Here is a 21,961-nt window from a genome sequence, read left to right on the forward strand (position 1 = left end):
ATAATTTCTTGGTGATAAAACCTTCCTTCACTGTAAGTAAACAACAGCAAACAGCCTAATGAGTGACACCTCAAAATCTGTGACTCAGCCTCTACATTATGCTGTCCTCAGATAACACAGCAAAATTCTGCTGGCAGATTTCTTTTAATATGAACAGTAACACGATAATTATAAAAACACATCATTCAAAACCTGTAAAATAATAGAGACATGTTTTGACAATACATTCACAGAAAAAAAAATAACCACATTAGATCCCTGAGAACATGAAATGAAAAATACCGCTGTACAGTGTGTGTTGCTGACTTATGTAAATAAGGCCGGGTGCCCACGATCCGTAACCAACAGTGGTTCTAAGGCGCTGCAGTCTATTGAACGCAGGTGAATCTGCAGCATGTGTTCACTGAACCGTGCAGAATCACCGCACCCAATACATTCTATTGGTGACATTTTTCTAGCGTCTCCGCAAGAGAAATTGTCACATTACGGTCTGGAGACATGCACATCATGTCCGTCTCAGCGGATGATCCGTGGGCATCTTTGGATGCATAGTGGACATGGGATTTCTTGAAATCCCATCCACTATGCTGTAACATCTGGCCGCTGTGGGTTTCACACTGCATAAGTACGCAGCGTCAAAGCCGCAACAACTCCGGATCGTGGGCACATAACCATAGCAGTTGGCTCGCAAAAGTGGAACTGTAAACACGTCAGATGATTTTTAGTTGGGTTCCATATTAAGAGGCATTCACACTAATTGTCTTTGATCACACATGACTTGCTTGAAACATTTAAAGGGGCAAATAAAATGATTCAGCTAAATCTGTTCTGACTAAAGCACAACCATGTCAATGTATGAAAGTTGGACTGCATTAAGAGGAATACCTTGATTCCAGCTTTGAAAGTGATGGAAGCTTCCCAAGTTTTGTGTCTTCAACATGAATTTCTTTCATTGCTGCCATGATTTTCTTACAGTCTTTAACATCTGTAATTCCTGCCTGTGTTAAAACACGCAATAATCAGTATAACACTCAATTTTAAAAGCCTAATAAAAAAAAAATCACAAATCTCAAAATGAAAATAAAAAGTATAGTTTTATCAAAAGTAGCAAAATTCTAAATAGCAGTTCCACAGAAGTACGTAAATCTTGAAAGTATTCTGTCACCATGTTTTTGCCACATAATACGAGAGCAACATATTGTGGAGACAGAGACCCTGATTACAGTGATATGTCACTCACTAGGCTGCTTGCTGTGGTTATGATAAAATCTCTGTTTATATCAGCAGCGGATCAACAAAGGATTAGCAAACCTTTTACAATGTAATCCTCCCTATTCCTGAGCTATATATAACCCGCCCCAAGACTGATTGACAGCTGTCTGTACATAGAAAGCTGCCAATCAGTGATGTGGGTGAGGTTATACAGAGCTCAGCATTCAGAGAACTGGTAGATCTGCAGCAGATAAAACTTTGATTTTATGAAAACAGTAACAAGAAGCCCAGAAAGTGGTACATTGCCGGAATGAGGATCTTTTCCTCTATATTATGCTGCTCTCAGATGGTATAGCAAAAACCTGGTGACAGATCCTCTATAAGGTTTTTTAACTCATTACAATTTACAACCATCACACATACAGTACAGACCAAAAGTTTGGACACACCTTCTCATTTAAAGATTTTTCTGTATTTTCATGACTATGAAAATTGTACATTCACACTGAAGGCATCAAAACTATGAATTAACACATGTGGAATTATATACTTAACAAAAAAGTGTGAAACAACTGAAAATATGTCTTATATTCTAGGTTCATCAAAGTAGCCACCTTTTGCTTTGATGACGGCTTTGCACACTCTTGGCATTCTCATGATGAGCTTCAAGAGGTAGTGACCGGGAATGGTTTTCACTTCACAGGTGCGCCCTGTCAGGTTTAATAAGTGGGATTTCTTGCCTTATAAATGGGGTTGGGACCATCAGTTGTGTTGTGCAGAAGTCTGGTGGATACACAGCTGATAGTCCTACTGAATAGACTGTTAGAATTTGTATTATGGCAAGAAAAAAGCAGCTAAGTAAAGAAAAACGAGTGGCCATCATTACTTTAAGAAATGCAGGTCAGTCAGTCCGAAAAATTTTCATGTACTTTTGGTCTGTACTGTATAAGTAATATTACAATATAATCACAATAATAGGACAAACCTAGAGACAAGCATGTAAATGTTACAAATCTATCATAAGAGACAGGAAATGCGATCATTTTACAGAAGACTAAAGGTACCTTCACACTGAGCAACTTTACAACGAGAACAACAACAATCCGTGATGTTGCAGCGTCCTGGATAGCGATCTCGTTGTATTTGACACGCAGCAGCGATCAGGATCCTGCTGTGACATCGCTGGTCGTAGCTGAAAGTCCAGAACTTTATTTGGTCGTCAGGTCGACGTGATTCGTCATGTTTGACATCAAAAGCAACGATGCCTGCAATGTTTTTTCACGGAGCGAACAACCAGCGAGAACGATAAGTACGTCACTGGATCGCTCCTGCATCGTTCTGGAGTTGCTGTGTTTGACATCTGTACAGTGACCTATCAGCGACGCTCCAGCGATCTAGTTTAGGTCGGATCGTTGTCTATATCGCTGGAGCGTAGCTAAATGTGACGGAACCTTAAGGGTAAGTTCACATAGGGCGTTTTTGCTGCATTTTTTAATGCAAATTTTCAGCTGCTTTTTACAGTACCAGCAAAGCCTGTGAGATCTCAGAAATCTCAAGCACACACATTGGTTTTTTGTATGATCAGTAGTGATGAGCGAGTGTACTTGTTGCTTGGGTTTTCCAGAGCACGCTCGGGTGGCCAGCCTGAGTACATGTGGGGGTTGCCTGGTTGATAGGGAATCCTCACGTGTATTCAAGCTGTCTATCAGCTGTAAATCATGCAGCTGAGGCAATGAAAACGAAATCTCCGAGCACTTACAAATACTCGAGACCACCCGAGCAACAAGTACACGCCTCACTAATGATCAGTATTTCGTGCTTTGCCGTGCTTTTTGGTCACTTCTTTAGCGTTTTTGCTGCGTTTTTTTACCCACTGACTTGAATGGGTGTTGAAAAAACACAGCAAAAACGCAGGTATCATTATTTGCTGTGTTTTTGCTGCTGAAAATTCAAGTACATTAGCATGGACAAAGAGAAAAAAAACGCACCACAAAAAACGCACCAAACACGCACCTAAACCTGCGTTTTTGATGCTGCTTCTTTCCTGCCAAGAAGATCAGGATTTGCTGCAGAATAAAAAAAAAAGCAGCAAAAACGCCCTGTGTGAAATTACCCATCTTCTGTAAGTGCCAAACAAAATTGTATGTAACCAGAAATCTACATTGTAAAACTGTGCACAGACAAGCACTAGAATGGAGATGTCCAATGATTCTTACATTTCCAAAAAGTACATTTGAGAATAAGAAAATATGCTTCATAACTTATTTCATAAGATATTGACAGGTCCTCTTTAACCTTTTCCCGCACCTTACATTTATGAGATATACAAGTGGCTATTCCTGAAAGAGCCATGCCAGCACAACCAGCCACCATCTCTCTACAAAGGTTTGGGGAGAACCCCAATGCCACCAGCTCAGCCCTTACAAACCACGGTGAAAGTACAGATGGAGGGAGATCCCAATAATGGAGTGCTAAAATGATGCCTGAACATACAAAAAGACTAGTTATGGAACAATGGAATCATGCAAAAGCTATGACATTCATTTGCATCACAAGATTAGTGTTACACTACACAGAACATCCCTGTAGAAAAGAATTCTAGCTAATTTCACACATTTGGAAAGTTTGATTTATGTATTTGCAATTTGAAAATTATAAAAAAAAATTGGCAGAAGTATTAGCAATTTCAATAAGAATGAAAAGTAAAAACTGCATCGAGAGCACGCCACATCAATTACTATAACTAAGTATGAGTGCTCTTGTTATAAATGATTATTATATCCCATGATTATTTACAGACCTGGTAATTGTCATGAAAAATGGCCCAAATTTGTCTAACGGCAGCCAAAGAAAATACGTGAACCGAACTTCCAATTCTCTAAAGGTCATTTGTTCTTCAAAGAACTGATCTTTAACCATGAAGCAAAGTCACCTAAACCCAGAGATTTCACATAAATCACTTATGGTACAAAAACGAAAAATGCCTGGTGTGCCGTCCATGGGCACAATGGGCTGCACACGGGCACTGACCAATGAATGTGCCAGTGCACATGACCGGTGCTTTGCGTGTGAAAGAAAAACAAAGCAAACAAAAAGAAATATATGTAACACATTTTTCTTAACCATTTTTTGTATGAAACATGGCCATTGCTGTGCAATTACAGGGCACTTACATATTACATATACAAGCATCCTGAACAACATTGTATAACCAATGAAGCCATACAAAAAAAATATGCATTATCCGATTTGGGTTTTACACTCAGGAAAGTAAAGAAACTGAGAAATAAGTAAAAATAGCAACAGGAGGAGTTCCTCTTTACCGCTAAAGACTAATACTGTAATACTAAAAAATATGCATATCTTTCAGGAAAAAAGCTCCAAAGGAAACAATATTGATCAAAGTAATGACAGCTATCTTTAAGCAATAAGAAATACAGTGGGAGATGCTAAATTGTAAAAATACAGTGGGGGAACTCATCAATATAGTGGTTTCATAAGCCAGTCTTATGCTAAAAGTCTTCTGGAGTAAGGGGCACTAAGTGGAACCGGACATCAGGAAATTGCTTATAAAGGTTATCCCAGGCTCCTGCAGGCAATTATCCTACCGGATCTTCTTCCAATAATGTCGCTACAGTAAAAGGAATATGAATAAGATACAACGAAAGGAGACTAAAAAGAACTGTAGCTAAACTATATGTGAAGTGGTTTGCTGGTTTTCCTGGGATTCACTTGATAGAAGGAATTCCCCATTTAAGGGGAAGCAGACATCAGAGAATTGCCTAATAAATGTGGTGTCTCTTTGGTCTGTCTAAGAATCAGAAAATTAAATCTATTCCAAGTAGTAATGCGGGTACACATCATGCTAGCCTTCTGGCATACTTTGCGGTGAATTTGTCACACTTTGGTTGCCAGCCTTTTTTATGAGCCTTTTTTTTTTAAGTTCTAAAGAGTACGATACATAACACTTTCAGGTGTACCTTACCTTTTTAAGCTCACTTTCTTCCAAATATAAAAGTTGTCTCAAAGTCAAATCATTTTCCTAGGAAAAAAAAAACGTAAAGAAAATTTTGCATTACCATAGTAAAAGAGATCATCAAGCAAACCAATATTTAAATGAAAGGAATCTGTCAGCGGGATTTCACCCAAAAACAATATATGCTTGTAGATCTTTCAAAGACAAGTCAAGCAATACCTTTAAATGGCCTGTCTGTTCCTCCATTACTGAAAAATAAGTTTTTAAATTGATATGCAAATGAAGCTGAAGAGCTATTTATAGGTCTAAAGCCTCTGTCACTCAAGCTCTATTCCAGTGACCAGAGGCGCCACCTTCAATCTGCTGCTGCTTGTCTCACAACCTCTAAGCTATGTGACTTCATGCAAAAATATCCATCGAGTTAAGCAGGAGGCGGCAGCGCTGGGCGGGGAGTAGAGGTGGAGTGACAGAGGCTTCACATCTACCATAGTGGATCAGCCTTACTTGCAAATCAATTCAAATGCAGGCATACAAATAGTTTGAGGGATTGAAGGGATGAAATTCAGAAAGTGTGCCGACAGATTCCCTTTGGCTTCCCAGCTGAATTGCTTTTTTTTTTTAACGCACTGAAGTTCTGGGCATGAACCTAAACAATGGCAGCATAAGTTTATATGTTCCCTTTTATTGAAAGAGAACCTTCACAGGTCAAAAATAACCAGTTTTTGCTCTTAATTTATTCTCAATGATCCACCCTGAGTATCCAGGTTTTCTTTTTTAAATTCCACCATATAGTCCAAGAGATGTGGGCTTTTTAATTTAGTGTCACTTTTTAAAGTCGCCTTTATCAATAGGGTGTGGCAGACAGGGTATTAATGCAGAAAGGACTAAAGAAACCCACCCAGAGGATCCGGTCAGCAAGTCCCCTGAATAAAGGTCACAAAAAATAAGCACTAAATAAAAAAGCTCATATGTCTAGAACTATGAAATAGTAAAAAGCAGAATAGTCAGGGAGCAGCAAGAATGAGAGCAAAAACTGGCCACAGGTCCTTTTTATACAAATGGGGAACAAGGTAATTCAGATGCTGCCTGATGATAGGTCCTACTTAAACTTCATTAAGGCATGCTGTCTCCCACACACCAAACAAATAACCAGATGGATAATTAGCTTCATGTAAAATTGTCATGTGTGAATGTGAGATTAGGAATTTAGATTAAAGGAGACTGAGGGTATGTTTCCACGTTCAGGAAATGCGTGTGTCTATATGTGAGTGGAGAATATGTGCGTGTGTGTCTGTGTGTGAGTGGAGAATATGTGCGTGTGTGTCTGTGTGTGAGTGGAGAATATGTGCGTGTGTGTCTGTGTGTGAGTGGAGAATATGTGTGTGTGTCTCTGTGTCGGTGTGTGAGTGGAGAATATGTGCGTGTGTCTCTGTGTGTGTGTGAGTGGAGAATATGTGCGTGTGTCTCTGTGTCTGTGTGAGCGGAGAATATGTGCGTGTGTCTGTAGAATATGTGCGTGTGTCTGTGTATGAGTGGAGAATATGTGCGTGTGTCTCTGTGTGTGTGTGAGTGGAGAATATGTGCGTGTGTCTCTGTGTCTGTGTGAGCGGAGAATATGTGCGTGTGTCTGTAGAATATGTGCGTGTGTCTGTAGAATATGTGCGTGTGTCTGTGTATGAGTGGAGAATATGTGCATGTGTCTCTGTGTGTGAGTGGAGAATATGTGCGTGTGTCTGTAGAATATGTGCGTGTGTCTGTGTGTGAGTGGAGAATATGTGCGTGTGTCTCTGTGTGTGAGTGGAGAATATGTGCGTGTGTCTCTGTGTCTGTGTGTGAGTGGAGAATATGTGCGTGTGTCTCTGTGTCTGTGTGTGAGTGGAGAATATGTGCGTGTCTCTGTGGGTGGATGGAGAATAGGTGTGTGCATCTGTGTGTGGGTGGAGAATGTGTGTGTGTGTGCAGAGAAAGTGTGTGTGTCTGTGTGTGGGAGGAGAAAATGCGCGTGTGTGGGCGGAGAATATGTGCGTGTGTCTGTGTGTGGGCGGAGAATATGTGCGTGTGTCTATGTGTGGGCAGAGAATATGTGTGTGCTAGTCTCTGTGTGTCGGTGGAGAATATGTGTGTGTGTCTCTGTCTGTGTGTGAGTGGAGAATATGTGCATGTGTCTGTGTGTGAGTGGAGAATATGTGCGTGTGTCTCTGTGTCTGTGTGGAGAATATGTGCGTGTGTCTCTGTCTGTGTGTGAGTGAAGAATATGTGCGTGTGTCTCTGTCTGTGTGTGAGTGGAGAATATGTGCGTGTGTCTGTGTGTGGGCGGAGAATATGTGCGTGTGTCTATGTGTGGGCAGAGAATATGTGTGTGTTAGTCTCTGTGTGTCGGTGGAGAATATGTGTGTGTGTCTCTGTCTGTGTGTGAGTGGAGAATATGTGCATGTGTCTGTGTGTGAGTGGAGAATATGTGCATGTGTCTGTGTGTGAGTGGAGAATATGTGCGTGTGTCTCTGTGTCTGTGTGGAGAATATGTGCGTGTGTCTCTGTCTGTGTGTGAGTGAAGAATATGTGCGTGTGTCTCTGTCTGTGTGTGAGTGGAGAATATGTGCGTGTGTCTGTGTGTGGGCGGAGAATATGTGCGTGTGTCTATGTGTGGGCAGAGAATATGTGTGTGTTAGTCTCTGTGTGTCGGTGGAGAATATGTGTGTGTGTCTCTGTCTGTGTGTGAGTGGAGAATATGTGCATGTGTCTGTGTGTGAGTGGAGAATATGTGCATGTGTGTGTGTGAGTGGAGAATATGTGCGTGTGTCTCTGTGTCTGTGTGGAGAATATGTGCGTGTGTCTCTGTCTGTGTGTGAGTGGAGAATATGTGCGTGTGTCTGTGTGTGGGCGGAGAATATGTGCGTGTGTCTATGTGTGGGCAGAGAATATGTGTGTGTTAGTCTCTGTGTGTCGGTGGAGAATATGTGTGTGTGTCTCTGTCTGTGTGTGAGTGGAGAATATGTGCATGTGTCTGTGTGTGAGTGGAGAATATGTGCGTGTGTCTCTGTGTGTGAGTGGAGAATATGTGCGTGTGTCTCTGTCTGTGTGTGAGTGAAGAATATGTGCGTGTGTCTCTGTCTGTGTGTGAGTGGAGAATATGTGCATGTGTCTGTGTGTGAGTGGAGAATATGTGCGTGTGTCTCTGTGTGTGAGTGGAGAATATGTGCATGTGTCTCTGTGTGTGTGTGAGTGGAGAATATGTGCGTGTGTCTCTGTCTGTGTGTGAGTGGAGAATATGTGCATGTGTCTCTGTCTGTGTGTGAGTGGAGAATATGTGCGTGTGTCTGTCTGTGTGTGAGTGGAGAATATGTGCATGTGTCTCTGTGTGTGTGTGAGTGGAGAATATGTGCGTGTGTCTCTGTGTCTGTGTGGAGAATATGTGCGTGTGTCTCTGTCTGTGTGTGAGTGAAGAATATGTGCGTGTGTCTCTGTCTGTGTGTGAGTGGAGAATATGTGCATGTGTCTGTGTGTGAGTGGAGAATATGTGCGTGTGTCTCTGTGTGTGAGTGAAGAATATGTGCATGTGTCTCTGTGTGTGTGTGAGTGGAGAATATGTGCGTGTGTCTCTGTCTGTGTGTGAGTGGAGAATATGTGCGTGTGTCTCTGTCTGTGTGTGAGTGGAGAATATGTGCGTGTGTCTGTCTGTGTGTGAGTGGAGAATATGTGCATGTGTCTCTGTGTGTGTGTGTGTGTGAGTGGAGAATATGTGCGTGTGTCTCTGTCTGTATGTGAGTGGAGAATATGTGCATGTGTCTGTGTGTGAGTGGAGAATATATGCGTGTGTCTGTGTGTGTGAGTGGAGAATATGTGCGTGTGTCTGTCTGTGTGTGAGTGGAGAATATGTGCATGTGTCTCTGTGTGAGTGGAGAATATGTGCGTGTGTCTGTGTGTGAGTGGAGAATATGTGCGTGTGTCTGTCTGTGTGTGAGTGGAGAATATGTGCGTGTGTCTCTGTGTCTGTGTGTGAATGGAGAATATGTGCGTGTGTCTCTGTCTGTGTGTGAGTGGAGAATGTGTGTGTGTGTCTCTGTCTGTGTGGAGAATATGTGCGTGTGTCTCTGTGTCTGTGTGTGAGTGGAGAATATGTGCATGTGTCTCTGTGTGTGAGTGGAGAATATGTGCGTGTGTCTGTAGAATATGTGCGTGTGTCTGTGTGTGAGTGGAGAATATGTGCGTGTGTCTCTGTGTGTGAGTGGAGAATATGTGCGTGTGTCTCTGTGTCTGTGTGTGAGTGGAGAATATGTGCGTGTGTCTCTGTGTCTGTGTGTGAGTGGAGAATATGTGCGTGTGTCTCTGTGTCTGTGTGTGAGTGGAGAATATGTGTGTGTGTCTGTGTCTGTGTGTGAGTGGAGAATATGTGTGTGTGTCTCTGTGTGTGTGTGAGTGGAGAATATGTGTGTGTCTCTGTGGGTGGATGGAGAATATGTGCGTGTGTCTGTGTGTGAGTGGAGAATATGTGCGTGTGTCTCTGTGTCTGTGGAGAATATGTGCGTGTGTCTCTGTGTCTGTGTGAGTGGAGAATATGTGCATGTGTCTCTGTGTCTGTGAGGGTGGAGAATATGTGCGTGTCTGTGTGACTGGAGAATATGTGCGTGTGTCTCTGTCTGTGTGTGAGTGGAGAATATGTGCATGTGTCTCTGTCTGTGTGTGACTGGAGAATATGTGCATGTGTCTGTGTGTGAGTGGAGAATATGTGCGTGTGTCTCTGTGTCTGTGTGTGAGTGGAGAATATGTGCGTGTGTCTCTGTGTCTGTGTGTGAGTGGAGAATATGTGCATGTGTCTCTGTGTGTGTGTGAGTGGAGAATATGTGCATGTGTCTCTGTGTGTGTGTGAGTGGAGAATATGTGCATGTGTCTCTGTGTGTGTGTGTGAGTGGAGAATATGTGCGTGTGTCTCTGTCTGTGTGTGAGTGGAGAATATGTGCGTGTGTCTCTGTGTCTGTGTGTGAGTGGAGAATATGTGCGTGTGTCTCTGTGTCTGTGTGTGAGTGGAGAATATGTGCGTGTCTCTGTGTCTGTGTGGAGAATATGTGCGTGTGTCTCTGTCTGTGTGTGAGTGGAGAATATGTGCGTGTGTCTGTGTGTGAGTGGAGAATATGTGCGTGTGTCTCTGTGTGTGTGAGTGGAGAATATGTGCGTGTGTCTGTCTGTGTGTGAGTGGAGAATATGTGCGTGTCTGTGTGTGAGTGGAGAATATGTGCGTGTGTCTCTGTGTCTGTGTGTGAGTGGAGAATATGTGCGTGTGTCTCTGTGTCTGTGTGGAGAATATGTGCGTGTGTCTCTGTGTCTGTGTGGAGAATATGTGCGTGTGTCTCTGTGTCTGTGTGGAGAATATGTGCGTGTGTCTCTGTCTGTGTGTGAGTGGAGAATATGTGCATGTGTCTGTGTGTGAGTGGAGAATATGTGCGTGTGTCTCTGTGTGTGAGTGGAGAATATGTGCATGTGTCTCTGTCTGTGTGTGAGTGAAGAATATGTGCATGTGTCTCTGTGTGTGTGTGAGTGGAGAATATGTGCGTGTGTCTCTGTCTGTGTGTGAGTGGAGAATATGTGCATGTGTCTCTGTGTGTGTGTGTGTGTGTGAGTGGAGAATATGTGCATGTGTCTCTGTGTGTGTGTGTGTGTGTGTGAGTGGAGAATATGTGCATGTGTCTCTGTGTGTGTGTGTGTGTGTGTGTGTGTGAGTGGAGAATATGTGCGTGTGTCTCTGTGTGTGTGAGTGGAGAATATGTGCGTGTATCTCTGTCTGTGTGTGAGTGGAGAATATGTGCATGTGTCTCTGTGTGTGTGTGTGTGTGTGGAGAATATGTGCGTGTGTGTCTGTATGTGAGTGGAGAATATGTGCATGTGTCTCTGTGTGTGAGTGGAGAATATGTGCGTGTGTCTCTGTGTGTGAATGGAGAATATATGCGTGTGTCTCTGTCTGTGTGTGAGTGGAGAATATGTGTGTGTGTCTCTGTCTGTGTGGAGAATATGTGCGTGTGTCTCTGTGTCTGTGTGTGAGTGGAGAATATGTGCGTGTGTCTCTGTCTGTGTGTGAGTGGAGAATATGTGCGTGTGTCTCTGTGTCTGTGTGGAGAATATGTGCGTGTGTCTCTGTGTCTGTGTGTGAGTGGAGAATATGTGCATGTGTCTGTGTGTGAGTGGAGAATATGTGCGTGTGTCTCTGTGTCTGTGGAGAATATGTGCGTGTGTCTCTGTGTCTGTGTGAGCGGAGAATATGTGCGTGTCTGTGTGTGAGTGGAGAATATGTGCGTGTGTCTGTGTATGAGTGGAGAATATGTGCATGTGTCTCTGTCTGTGAGAGTGGAGAATATGTGCGTGTGTCTATGTGACTGGAGAATATGTGCATGTGTCTCTGTCTGTGTGTGACTGGAGAATATGTGCGTGTGTCTCTGTCTGTGTGTGAGTGGAGAATATGTGCGTGTGTCTCTGTGTGTGAGTGGAGAATATGTGCATGTGTCTCTGTGTGTGTGAGTGGAGAATATGTGCATGTGTGTGTGTGTGTGTGTGTGAGTGGAGAATATGTGCATGTGTCTCTGTCTGTGTGTGAGTGGAGAATATGTGCGTGTGTCTCTGTCTGTGTGTGAGTGGAGAATATGTGCGTGTGTCTGTGTGTGAGTGGAGAATATGTGCGTGTGTCTCTGTGTGTGAGTGGAGAATATGTGCGTGTGTCTCTGTGTGTGAGTGGAGAATATGTGCGTGTGTCTCTGTGTGTGTGAGTGGAGAATATGTGCGTGTGTCTCTGTCTGTGTGTGAGTGGAGAATATGTGCGTGTGTCTCTGTGTGTGTGAGTGGAGAATATGTGCGTGTGTCTCTGTGTGTGAGTGGAGAATATGTGCGTGTGTCTCTGTGTGTGTGAGTGGAGAATATGTGCGTGTATCTCTGTCTGTGTGTGAGTGGAGAATATGTGCGTGTGTCTCTGTCTGTGTGTGAGTGGAGAATATGTGCGTGTGTCTCTGTCTGTGTGTGAGTGGAGAATATGTGCGTGTCTGTGTGTGAGTGGAGAATATGTGCGTGTGTCTGTGTGAGTGGAGAATATGTGCGTGTGTCTCTGTGTCTGTGTGGAGAATATGTGCGTGTGTCTCTGTGTCTGTGTGTGAGTGGAGAATATGTGCATATGTCTCTGTGTCTGTGTGTGAGTGGAGAATATGTGCGTGTGTCTGTCTGTGTGTGAGTGGAGAATATGTGCGTGTCTCTGTGTCTGTGTGTGAGTAGAGAATATGTGCGTGTCTCTGTGTCTGTGTGTGAGTGGAGAATATGTGCGTGTGTCTCTGTGTCTGTGTGGAGAATATGTGCGTGTGTCTCTGTCTGTGTGTGAGTGGAGAATATGTGCATGTGTCTCTGTCTGTGTGTGAGTGGAGAATATGTGCGTGTGTCTGTGTGTGAGTGGAGAATATGTGCGTGTCTCTGTGGGTGGATGGAGAATAGGTGTGTGCATCTATGTGTGGGTGGAGAATGTGTGTGTGTGCAGAGAAAATGTGTGTGTCTGTGTGTGGGAGGAGAATATGCGCGTGTGTGTGTGGGCGGAGAATATGTGCGTGTGTCTCTATGTGTGGGCAGAGAATATGTGTGTTAGTCTCTGTGTGTCGGTGGAGAATATGTGCATGTGTCTATGTATGTATGTGTGTGTGTGTGTGTGTGTGTGTGTGTGTGTGTGTGTGTGTGTGTGTCTACGCGCGTGTGTTTGTGTGTACCCAGGCATCAGCTCATGGGACTACTCCCATCCGGCTACGTCTTTTGTCACATATGACAGAGACAGCATGAGCTGATGGGAGAATAGTCTCATCATTCTGCGCCTGTGGTCAATCAAAACATTTACATATTCACATACACGATACATACTCACCAAATGCCTAATCCCCAATGCCCGCGTCTCCTGCAAATAATCCAAAATAATAAACCAACATATACTCCCTGTCTGCCGTAGTCCATTTAATACAGAGTGTCCCACGTCGATGTCACCCAGAGATACACTGACAGGAGATGATCGCTCCCACAGTGTATCACTGAGCCGCCATGAGAGTTCACCCGAAGTTCGACAGATAATCAGCTCCAGTGCTCTCACTTATGGCACCGCTGCATGGGAAAGTTCTCACACAGCGGTAGTACTGTGAGAGCACCGGAGCTGATGAACTCCGGTGAAGTCTCACGGCGGCACAGTGATACACTGCAGGAGCGATTATCTACTGTCAGTGTATCGCCGGAGCCCGGGTAGAGCAGTCACATCTCCTGATGTGTCTGTTTTATACGTGATATTGCCGTGGGACACTCGGTATTAAATGGACTACATCGGACAGGATAGTATTATATGTTGGTTTATTATTTTTTTGATTGTTTGCAGGAGACGAGGGCGTCGGGGATTAGATGTTCAGTAAGTATAGTTCATTTAGATTCAATAAAGGAGTGATTATTTCAAATAAAGGACTTTATTCTGACTGTGTGTTTATTTACCATACAACAATAGAATTAGCAATGGATAAGAGTCTTATAGACGCCTCTCCATTACTAACCTGTGGGCTTGAAGTCACCTGACAATACAAAGGTGACATCAACCCCAGAAATATGAACCTCACTTGCCACCGCTACAGGGCAAGTGGGAAGAGCGAGGCTACGTGCCAGAATTGGTGCATCTATAAGACGCGCCATCTCTGGGGCGGCTGATAGCTGATGTTTTTAGCCTGGGGGTGCCAATATCCATGGCCCCTTCCAAGGCTATTAAAATCAGCCCGCAGCTGTCTGCCTAGCCTTTGCTGGTTGAATTTTATAGGGGGACCCCCATGTCAATTTTTTTCTGGGGTTCCCCTATAAACTAGCTAGTAAAGGCTAAGCAAACAGCTGTGAGCTGCTATTAATAGCCTGGGAACCTTTATGGCTATTGGCTCCTTCGCAGAATATTAACATCAGCCCTCAGCATTCCCACTGCTGGTTATTAAAATTATGCATGAGCCCTAGCAATTTTATTTTACATTTTTTTTAAAATAAGCAAATATTGCATTTCACGCAGATTTTTGAGGGTATATTCCCACGGTCAGTAAACACTGCGGATTGGAAGCTGCGTACATCCGCAGCGGCCAGATGTTACAGCAACGTGGATGGGCAAGATAAATATCACCCATCCAATGTATCGGGTGCGGTGATTCCACACAGTTCAATGATCACATGCGGAATCACCTGCATTCAAAATCCGGCAGCTCTTTGCACGGAGCGGACATGTGCTGTGTCTAAATCGCTGCCAATCACTGACTGTGGGGACGTAGCCACAGTTGCTGTTTTGTTACAGTATATGTAATAATAATCTTTATTTTTATATAGCGCTAACATATTCCGCAGCGCTTTACAGGTTGCACACATTATCATCACTGTCCCCTGTTGGGGCTCACAATCTAAATTCCCTATCAGTATGTCTTAGTAGGTTAATTATGTTAATGCTCCTACATACGCTGGTGACTGTGTGTGTCTATTTAATATTAATGAGGGTATCTGGCTGAAAAGGTTGAACAAGGAAATGACATCACTTTTTTTTTTTTAATGTATCTATTTAGCTTGCAAAAACCGCATACAAAACCAAATGAAAAACACAACAAAAACGCATTAAAAATGCATAAAAACGCATGAATTTTCCACTGCGTTTTTCTGCCAAGAGATGCAGAAACCTTGCAGAAATTTCTGCAAGCAAATCCGCAACGTGCGCACATAGCCTTACACATTTTACCTATGAATAAGGATTTCATGAGGCACGGGCTAGAGAAGTGGCACAAAAGTGGAGAAAGGAGCATATTACTGTGAGGTTTTACAAAGTTTCTTATTTTTGTTTGTATTACTGAATTACGCAAAGTTTGTTAAAACTACTGTAACCACTACATTTTTTTAAATTTAAAACACAAACTAAAGTTTACCTTCAACAATTCTGCAAGGTGTTCCAAGCCCAAGCCATGCAAAAATACGTCTAAATCACTGGAGGGTGAGTAACTGAAACAATAAAAAGTCATTAACTCCACCTAATAATGAAGTATTTTTAGTAGTAGTAATTTTTACAGAACTTATTGGTGTAAAGCAGGTCAAAACGTATTAAAGGGAGTCTGCCACCAGGATTTTGCCATCCAATCTAAAAGTAGAATGATGTTGGGGCAGAGAACGGGATTCAAGTAATGTACCACTTAGGCTAAGTTCACATTAGCGTTGCGCCGCTGTTGCGTCGGCGACGCAGCGGCGACGCGCCCCTATGTTTAACATAGGGGACGCGTGCGTCTTTTTGTTTGCGTTTTTCGCCGTGTGCGTCGTTTCCGACGCTGGCGTCGGACGCACGAAAACGCTACAAGTTGCATTTTCTGTGCGTCCGATTTTGGTCAAAAACGACGCACGCGTCGCAAAACGCGCGCGTTTTTGCGCGCGTTTTTCGATGCGTCGCGCGTTGCGTCGCCGACGCAGGGCGGCGCAACGCTAGTGTGAACGTACCCTTACTGGGTTGCTTGCTGTAGTTCTGATAATCATTGGTTTCTCTGCTGCAGACCTACTAGTTCTCCGAATGCTGAGCTCTGTATAACCTCACCCAAAGCACTGATTGGGAGCTTTCTGTGTACGCTGTCCATAAAGTGGGTACGGAAAGTATTCAGACCCTTTTAAATTTTTCACTTTGTTTCATTGCATTAGTGGATAGCCAATTTCAGGTCTCTCCAGAGATGCTCAATTGGGTTTAGGTCAGGGCTCTGGCTGGGCCAGTCAGGAATGGTCACAGAGTTGTTCTGAAGCCACTCCTTTGTTATTTTAGCTGTGTGCTTATGGTTATTGTCTTGTTGGAAGGGGAACCTTCGGCCAAGTCTGAGGTCCAGAGCACTCTGGAAGAGGTTTTCATCCAGGATATCTCTGTACTTGGCCGCACTCATGTTTCCTTCAATGGCAACCAGTCGTTTTGTCCCTGCAGCTGAAAAACACCCCCATAGCACGATGCTGCAACCACCATGTTTCACTGTTGTGATTGTATTGGACAGGTGATGAGCAGTGCCTGGTTTCTCCACACATACCGCTTAGAATTATCACCAAAAAGGTCTATCTTCATCTCATCAGACCAGAGAATCTTATTTCTCATAGTCTGGGAGTGATTCATGTGTATTTTTAGCAAACTCTATGAGGGCTTTCATATGTCTTGCACTGAGAGGCTTCCATTGGGCGACTCTGCCATAAAGGCCCGACTGGTGGAGGCTGAAGTGATAGTTGACTTTGTGGAACTTTCTCACATCTCCCTACTGCATCATTGGAGCTCAGCCAAAGTGATCTTGGGTTTCTTCTTTACCTCGCTCATCACGGCTCTTCCTCCACGATCGCTCAGTTTGGCTGGATGGCCAGGTCTAGGCACACTTCTGGTGGTCCCAAACTTCTTCCATTTAAGGATTATGGAGGCCACTGTGCTCTTAGAAACCTTGACTACTGCAGAAATTCTTTTGTAACCTTGGCCAGATTTGTGCCTTGCCACAATTCTGTCTCTGAGCTGCTTGGCCAGTTCCTTTGACCTCATCATTTTCATTTGGTTCGACATGCACTGTGAGGTCTTATATAAAGGTGTATGCATTTCCAAATCAAGTCCTATCAGTTTAATTAAACACAAATGGATTCCAGTGAAGGAGTAGAACCATCTCAAGGAAGATCACAAGGAAATGGACAGCATGTGACTTAAATATGAATGTCTGAGCAAAGGGTCTGAATACTTATAACCATCTGATATTTCAGTTTTTCTTTTTTAATAAATATGCAAAATTTCTACATTTGTTTTTTCAGTCAAGATAGGGTGCAGAGTGTACATTAATGAGAAAAAAATATGAACTTTTTTGAATTTACCAAGTGGCTGCAATGAAACAAAGAGTGAAAAATTTAAAGGGGTCTGAATACTTTCCGTACCCACTGTAGGTAAAAGCAGCCAATCATTAGTGGGGACTGCGTTATACAGTGTTGACGAATAATGAGGACTTCATAGCAGCAGGTTTACTAGTATTCCAGTGATACTGTTTTACCAGCTGGAAATTATCACAACTACAGCAAGCTGCATTATGCTGCTCTCAGATTAGGTGGTAAAAACTTGGCGACAGATTCCCTTTATCCTGTTTAGGACATGGGCTTAAAATTAATGCCATTGTAAAAGTATGGTGAGGCTGCAAAGTTCCAGCAATCTATCAGGCTGCCAAAGAAATCTAGGAACCCATAGAAGAAGTTGTTTTCTGTTTTGAAGTCCACTTAGAGTAAAACACAGATACTGTTAATGCCAGGAGACCCCCAAACATGACAGAACAGCTGGGGTGTAAGAGACAAGAATTCTGCCTGCGACAAATGTTAAATCAGGTTTTAATTTTTCTATACCTCAGGTTCCTATGGATGACCCAGTTACAATGGAAAATTGCTAAATTTAACATCAGTAAATGAGTCCGAGAGTACCAAATGTATAATAATGAGCATATTAATGTACATCACACTCCCCCTCACACATTTTAGAATTTACAAAATAAAGAGTAAAAGAGTATACCAATGCCTGCTACTACTTGTGACGTGATTGCATAGAACCGTTGAGTAGTACAAGCACACAAACCGAACTTCAAGCGAACCTGTCAGCAGGTTTGGCCAATATAAGATACGGCCACTGCCTTTCAGGGCTTATCTACAGCATTCTATAATGCTGTAGATAAGCCCCCCATCCAAAGTGAAAGATAAGTAAAATAAGTTTTATTATACTCACCCGGGGGGGTGGGAGGGGTGGGGGTTGGTTGGTAGTCCGGTCCGATGGGTGTCGCAGGTCCAGGGCCTCCCATCTTCTTATGATCGCCTCCCTCCTGGTTGCGTCATGGCTCCTTGGCATTGCGCTCCTGCGCAGGCGTACTTATCTGCCCTTTTGAGGGCAGAGTAACATACTGCAGTGCGCAGGCGCTCGGCCTCTGACATTTCCTGGCGCCTGCGCACTATTGTACTCCCGCTCCAGTAATGGAATTAAGGATGGCAAATTGTCCTTGTAGCGGGGATCCAGCAGGGTGACCACCCAGTAATCAGCACTGTTAATAATTCGGGAAACTCAGTTATTGCGCAGGCACAGCAGCATGTATTCACTGTGTGCAAGGCTGCCCAGAGACAATGACAAGCAGTCTTTGGCGGGGGGTGTATTGACTGTGTACTATGTATCCTCCTAGCCATGCCAAGTGATGCCCATGAGCTGTTTTGAGTGCCATTCGGTGTGAACACTGTTCCTCCACCTCCAAAACTGTCCCCTGGCTGGACAGTTGTGTACCTGGCCACTGATGGTACCGGACCACACGCCGAGCAATGTGTGGATGACTGACCTGATAATGGTGTGAATGGTCTATGTTCCTCCTCCTGTGCCACCACCTCATCCATCACTGCCTGAAGTGATTTTTCAAGGAGACCTAGAAGTGGGATAACAATTCTGATGATGGGGTCATCAGCGCTGGCCATATTCGTGTAGTACTCAAAGCAGCGCAACATGGCAAACATGTTCCAAGCATGGAGGCCCACTCGTTGGTGGTGAACTGGTGTTGTTCTGCAGAGTGACTGCTGATCACAGTCTTTTCAGCATATGCAAGGTGGAGTTTCACTTTGTGGGTACGTCGAATATGAGGCAGTGAGTGGGAAGGACAAGCGAGCAGCAGCAGGGCGAGAATGCTGAAAGGAGGCATAGACAGCCTATACTTTCCGCAACAGCTCTCACAAGGGGTGTCAGAAAACTCAAACCACCAATAAGGATAGAGTAACAAAGAGATCCATTAAAAAGTACATTTTATTAAATAACAAATGTGTTAACATACAAAGAATACAGTAACCAAAAATGGTATATAGGGGATGCTGGGTGAAAAATAGGAGGGATGGATATAATTATAATATTTTAGTTCTGTGACTAAAATCATCTCCAAGTGTCCTTATAAGCAAAACCTGGCACTGTCCATAGTTGAAATTTTAATACTACACAAAGGTGGGCATAAGAGGATATATATCAATGCATGTAAAGAAAAGCCTATTATAATGAAAACAGTCCTCAAAGTGCTACACGGAAGTCTCAGGTGGAAGAAACTGGTGGCAAAACAAGCATCGGGGTGAGGGGGCACCTGGGTGAACACTCCATCCTGGCACACCAGCCGCAGTCACAAGGTAACAGTACATACCACTTTTTCACTGAAGGCATCCTTTGATATATAACCTCAGCTTATATCACCTATGCATTTTCATCAGGCCCCCGAGCAGATTCTCAGGGACTCCATTCTTGGGCAAGGAGCTGTATTTTGATTGCTACAAGCACATTAATTTCTTCTTGCTCTGTTAGCGCACACACACTCACAGTGTTCACTACTGAACATTGAAGGGCATCCAATGAAACATTACATCCTGAAACCAGTGCCAGAGTAAGGATGTACTTTGTGGGTGGAGTTTGTACAGCCCCCGAAGGATGGTATAAATATAAGGCTGTGTGCCCGCGTTGCATTTTTTATGTGTTTCTGCCGCATTTTTTGCTGCAGCGGAAACGCTAAAAACGCTTAAAAAACACATTCCCATGCAATCCTATGGGATTCTGCAGCTGCTGCGGATTTTCCAGCTGCAGAATCACATAGCGGTAAAATCTGCAGGATGTTCATCATTTCTGCGGAATTGCGGCGATTCCATAGAAATGCATTGAAACGATCACTTTACGCATGCGGCTATGCCCACCATGCGTAAAGTTCAAGTGCAGACAGTACCTGGGTCTGGAGGAGAGGAGACTCTCCTCCAGGCCATTGGGAACCAAATCCCTGTAAAAAAAAAAAAAAAAAAAAAAAGAATTAAAATAAAAAATATGGATATACTTACCTTCTGATGGCCCCCGGAGTCCTCCCGTTTCTCAGCGGTGCACGCCTCGGCTTCTGTTCCAAGGGATGCATTGCACGAATCACCTGGGAGACATCATCACAAGTGATTCGCGCAAAGCATCCCTGGGAACGAAACGTACCGGGAGCACCGCTGAGGAGATCGGGGGCCATTGGAAGGTGAGAATAACCATTTTAAAAAAATTATTTTTAACATTCAATCTTTTACTATTGGTGCTGCATAGGCAGCATCAATAGTAAAAAAGTTGGTCACACTTGTCAAGCACTCTGCTTGACAAGTGTGACCAACCTGTCAATCACTTTTCCAAGCGATGCTTCACATCGCTTGGAAAAAGCAAGCATTCTGCAAGCTAAAAACGCTTGCAAAACGCATGTGAATCCCGCATGCGATTTACCCGCGGCAGGGCGTTGCAGAAATGCTGCGGATATTTCCACATTTCTGCGGACATTTCCGCATTTCTGCAATGTGGACACATAGCCTAAAAATGGCCCTTGGCAGAAAAAAAGATTCCCCACCCGTTTTACAATGAGCTCACCTTGGCCAACTTATGTACTAGTACGTTTGATCTTATAAATATATTTCGATTTTCATATATAATTTAACATCACTGTTTCCTCTTTGGCTTTGTACCTGTTTAGGTTAGGACCTCAATGAGGACTAATTCCTCTTACATGATGGAATTGCTAAATTAGGAAAGTATAATGATGTTTTAATTTTTAGTTGGCATTTCAAAGAATCTACCCATACCATCAGGGACCTGACTACATATTTCTGAAATGACTGGTGTCATGTCGGACGCTGTTCACACTAGGGCTTCCGACAGACAGCGGTAATTCCACATTTGACCACTATACGCTCAGTGGCGCCGGCTAGATTTTTTCCAGGTTTCCAGGGTTAATCTGGCTGGTAATCTGGTTGGAGGCTGGGTCACGCCCGTGGCCTTTAAATAATCATTCTGGACTTTGGGCGTCGCTGATTATAGCTTGTGTCTTGTGCCTGGTGATCTCGGTCTGGAGCGGTGGTCTAGGAGTTGAAGTATCGTATCTGGTGGTGTATTATCCTTTGTCATATTTCTCCTTCTTATATTTGTGTTTATTTTTGCCCTGTGCACATTATAGTGTTTTCCTGTGTGTCTGCGGCGTGGTGCATTTTTAGTTTTCCCTGTCTGTACTTTCTGTGTAGGTTGGTGTGTGGTCTTATCACTGGGCGGCGAGTGGAGGTTTCAGCTTAGGGCTGAAGCAGGAGTCAGGGTCAGGCCTGGCGGCCCAGACAAGCACACCATCAGTGTAAATTCTGGGAGAGGGACAGACAGGGTTTTCCCTAGTCTGAGGGATATCGCAGGGGCCCGGGTAATCAGCTTTAGTCTACCCAATACCCCCGTGACAACTGGTTTCCATGCTCTGTTCTGGAGACTATCCGCCTCCCTATCAATGGAGCCTTTTAGAGCTCCCATATTGTCAATGGGTAACATCACCTATCTTGATGCTTTTGAAATAGCCATATCAATTTTAAGAGCCTTGCCTTATATAGCTGAAGAATCCTCCTCAATGCTCCATTTCTGACCTGGGCTGGTGCACTCCTATGTCAGCCTGGTGCCTGCAAGCTCCCCTAGAGTTACTATATTGATGCTGAGAATAGAGTAGACCCCTGAGCCACATCACATAGGGGGAGATCAAAACTCCCAAACTCAAGTGATCCAACAGACCAAGCCTCCTATAACAGCTTGAATTTCAGGTGCACATCATAGCACCCAGGAGGATTAGGGTAAGAAACCTTTCCTTTCAAGGTTTATTTTGTTTACTCCCTTTTGATGAGGGGGAGAACTTAATCATTTCCAGGAAGGGTTCGCAACTCCTCCAGATAGTCTTGTATAGAGCAGACAGACATAAC

The 21,961-nt window shown here is 43.8% G+C and overlaps 1 protein-coding gene across 1 annotated transcript in view; it reads right to left on the bottom strand.

The window, feature by feature from the left end:
* The window catches only part of ASZ1 (ankyrin repeat, SAM and basic leucine zipper domain containing 1), a 276,440-nt gene that overhangs the window by 31,329 nt on the left and 223,150 nt on the right, over positions 1-21,961 (bottom strand). Inside the window, exons 8-14 of the mRNA XM_069762334.1 lie at positions 20,466-20,529; positions 20,054-20,136; positions 19,945-19,995; positions 18,144-18,252; positions 15,118-15,219; positions 5,198-5,254; positions 886-998 (exon numbers count right to left, since the gene is read on the bottom strand). Of these exons, the coding sequence (XP_069618435.1) occupies positions 886-998; positions 5,198-5,254; positions 15,118-15,219; positions 18,144-18,252; positions 19,945-19,995; positions 20,054-20,136; positions 20,466-20,529 (579 nt within the window). The remainder of the gene's footprint in view (positions 1-885; positions 999-5,197; positions 5,255-15,117; positions 15,220-18,143; positions 18,253-19,944; positions 19,996-20,053; positions 20,137-20,465; positions 20,530-21,961) is intronic.

The sequence above is a fragment of the Ranitomeya imitator genome, chromosome 4, assembly GCF_032444005.1.
Source record: "Ranitomeya imitator isolate aRanImi1 chromosome 4, aRanImi1.pri, whole genome shotgun sequence".
Lineage (NCBI taxonomy): Eukaryota > Metazoa > Chordata > Amphibia > Anura > Dendrobatidae > Ranitomeya > Ranitomeya imitator.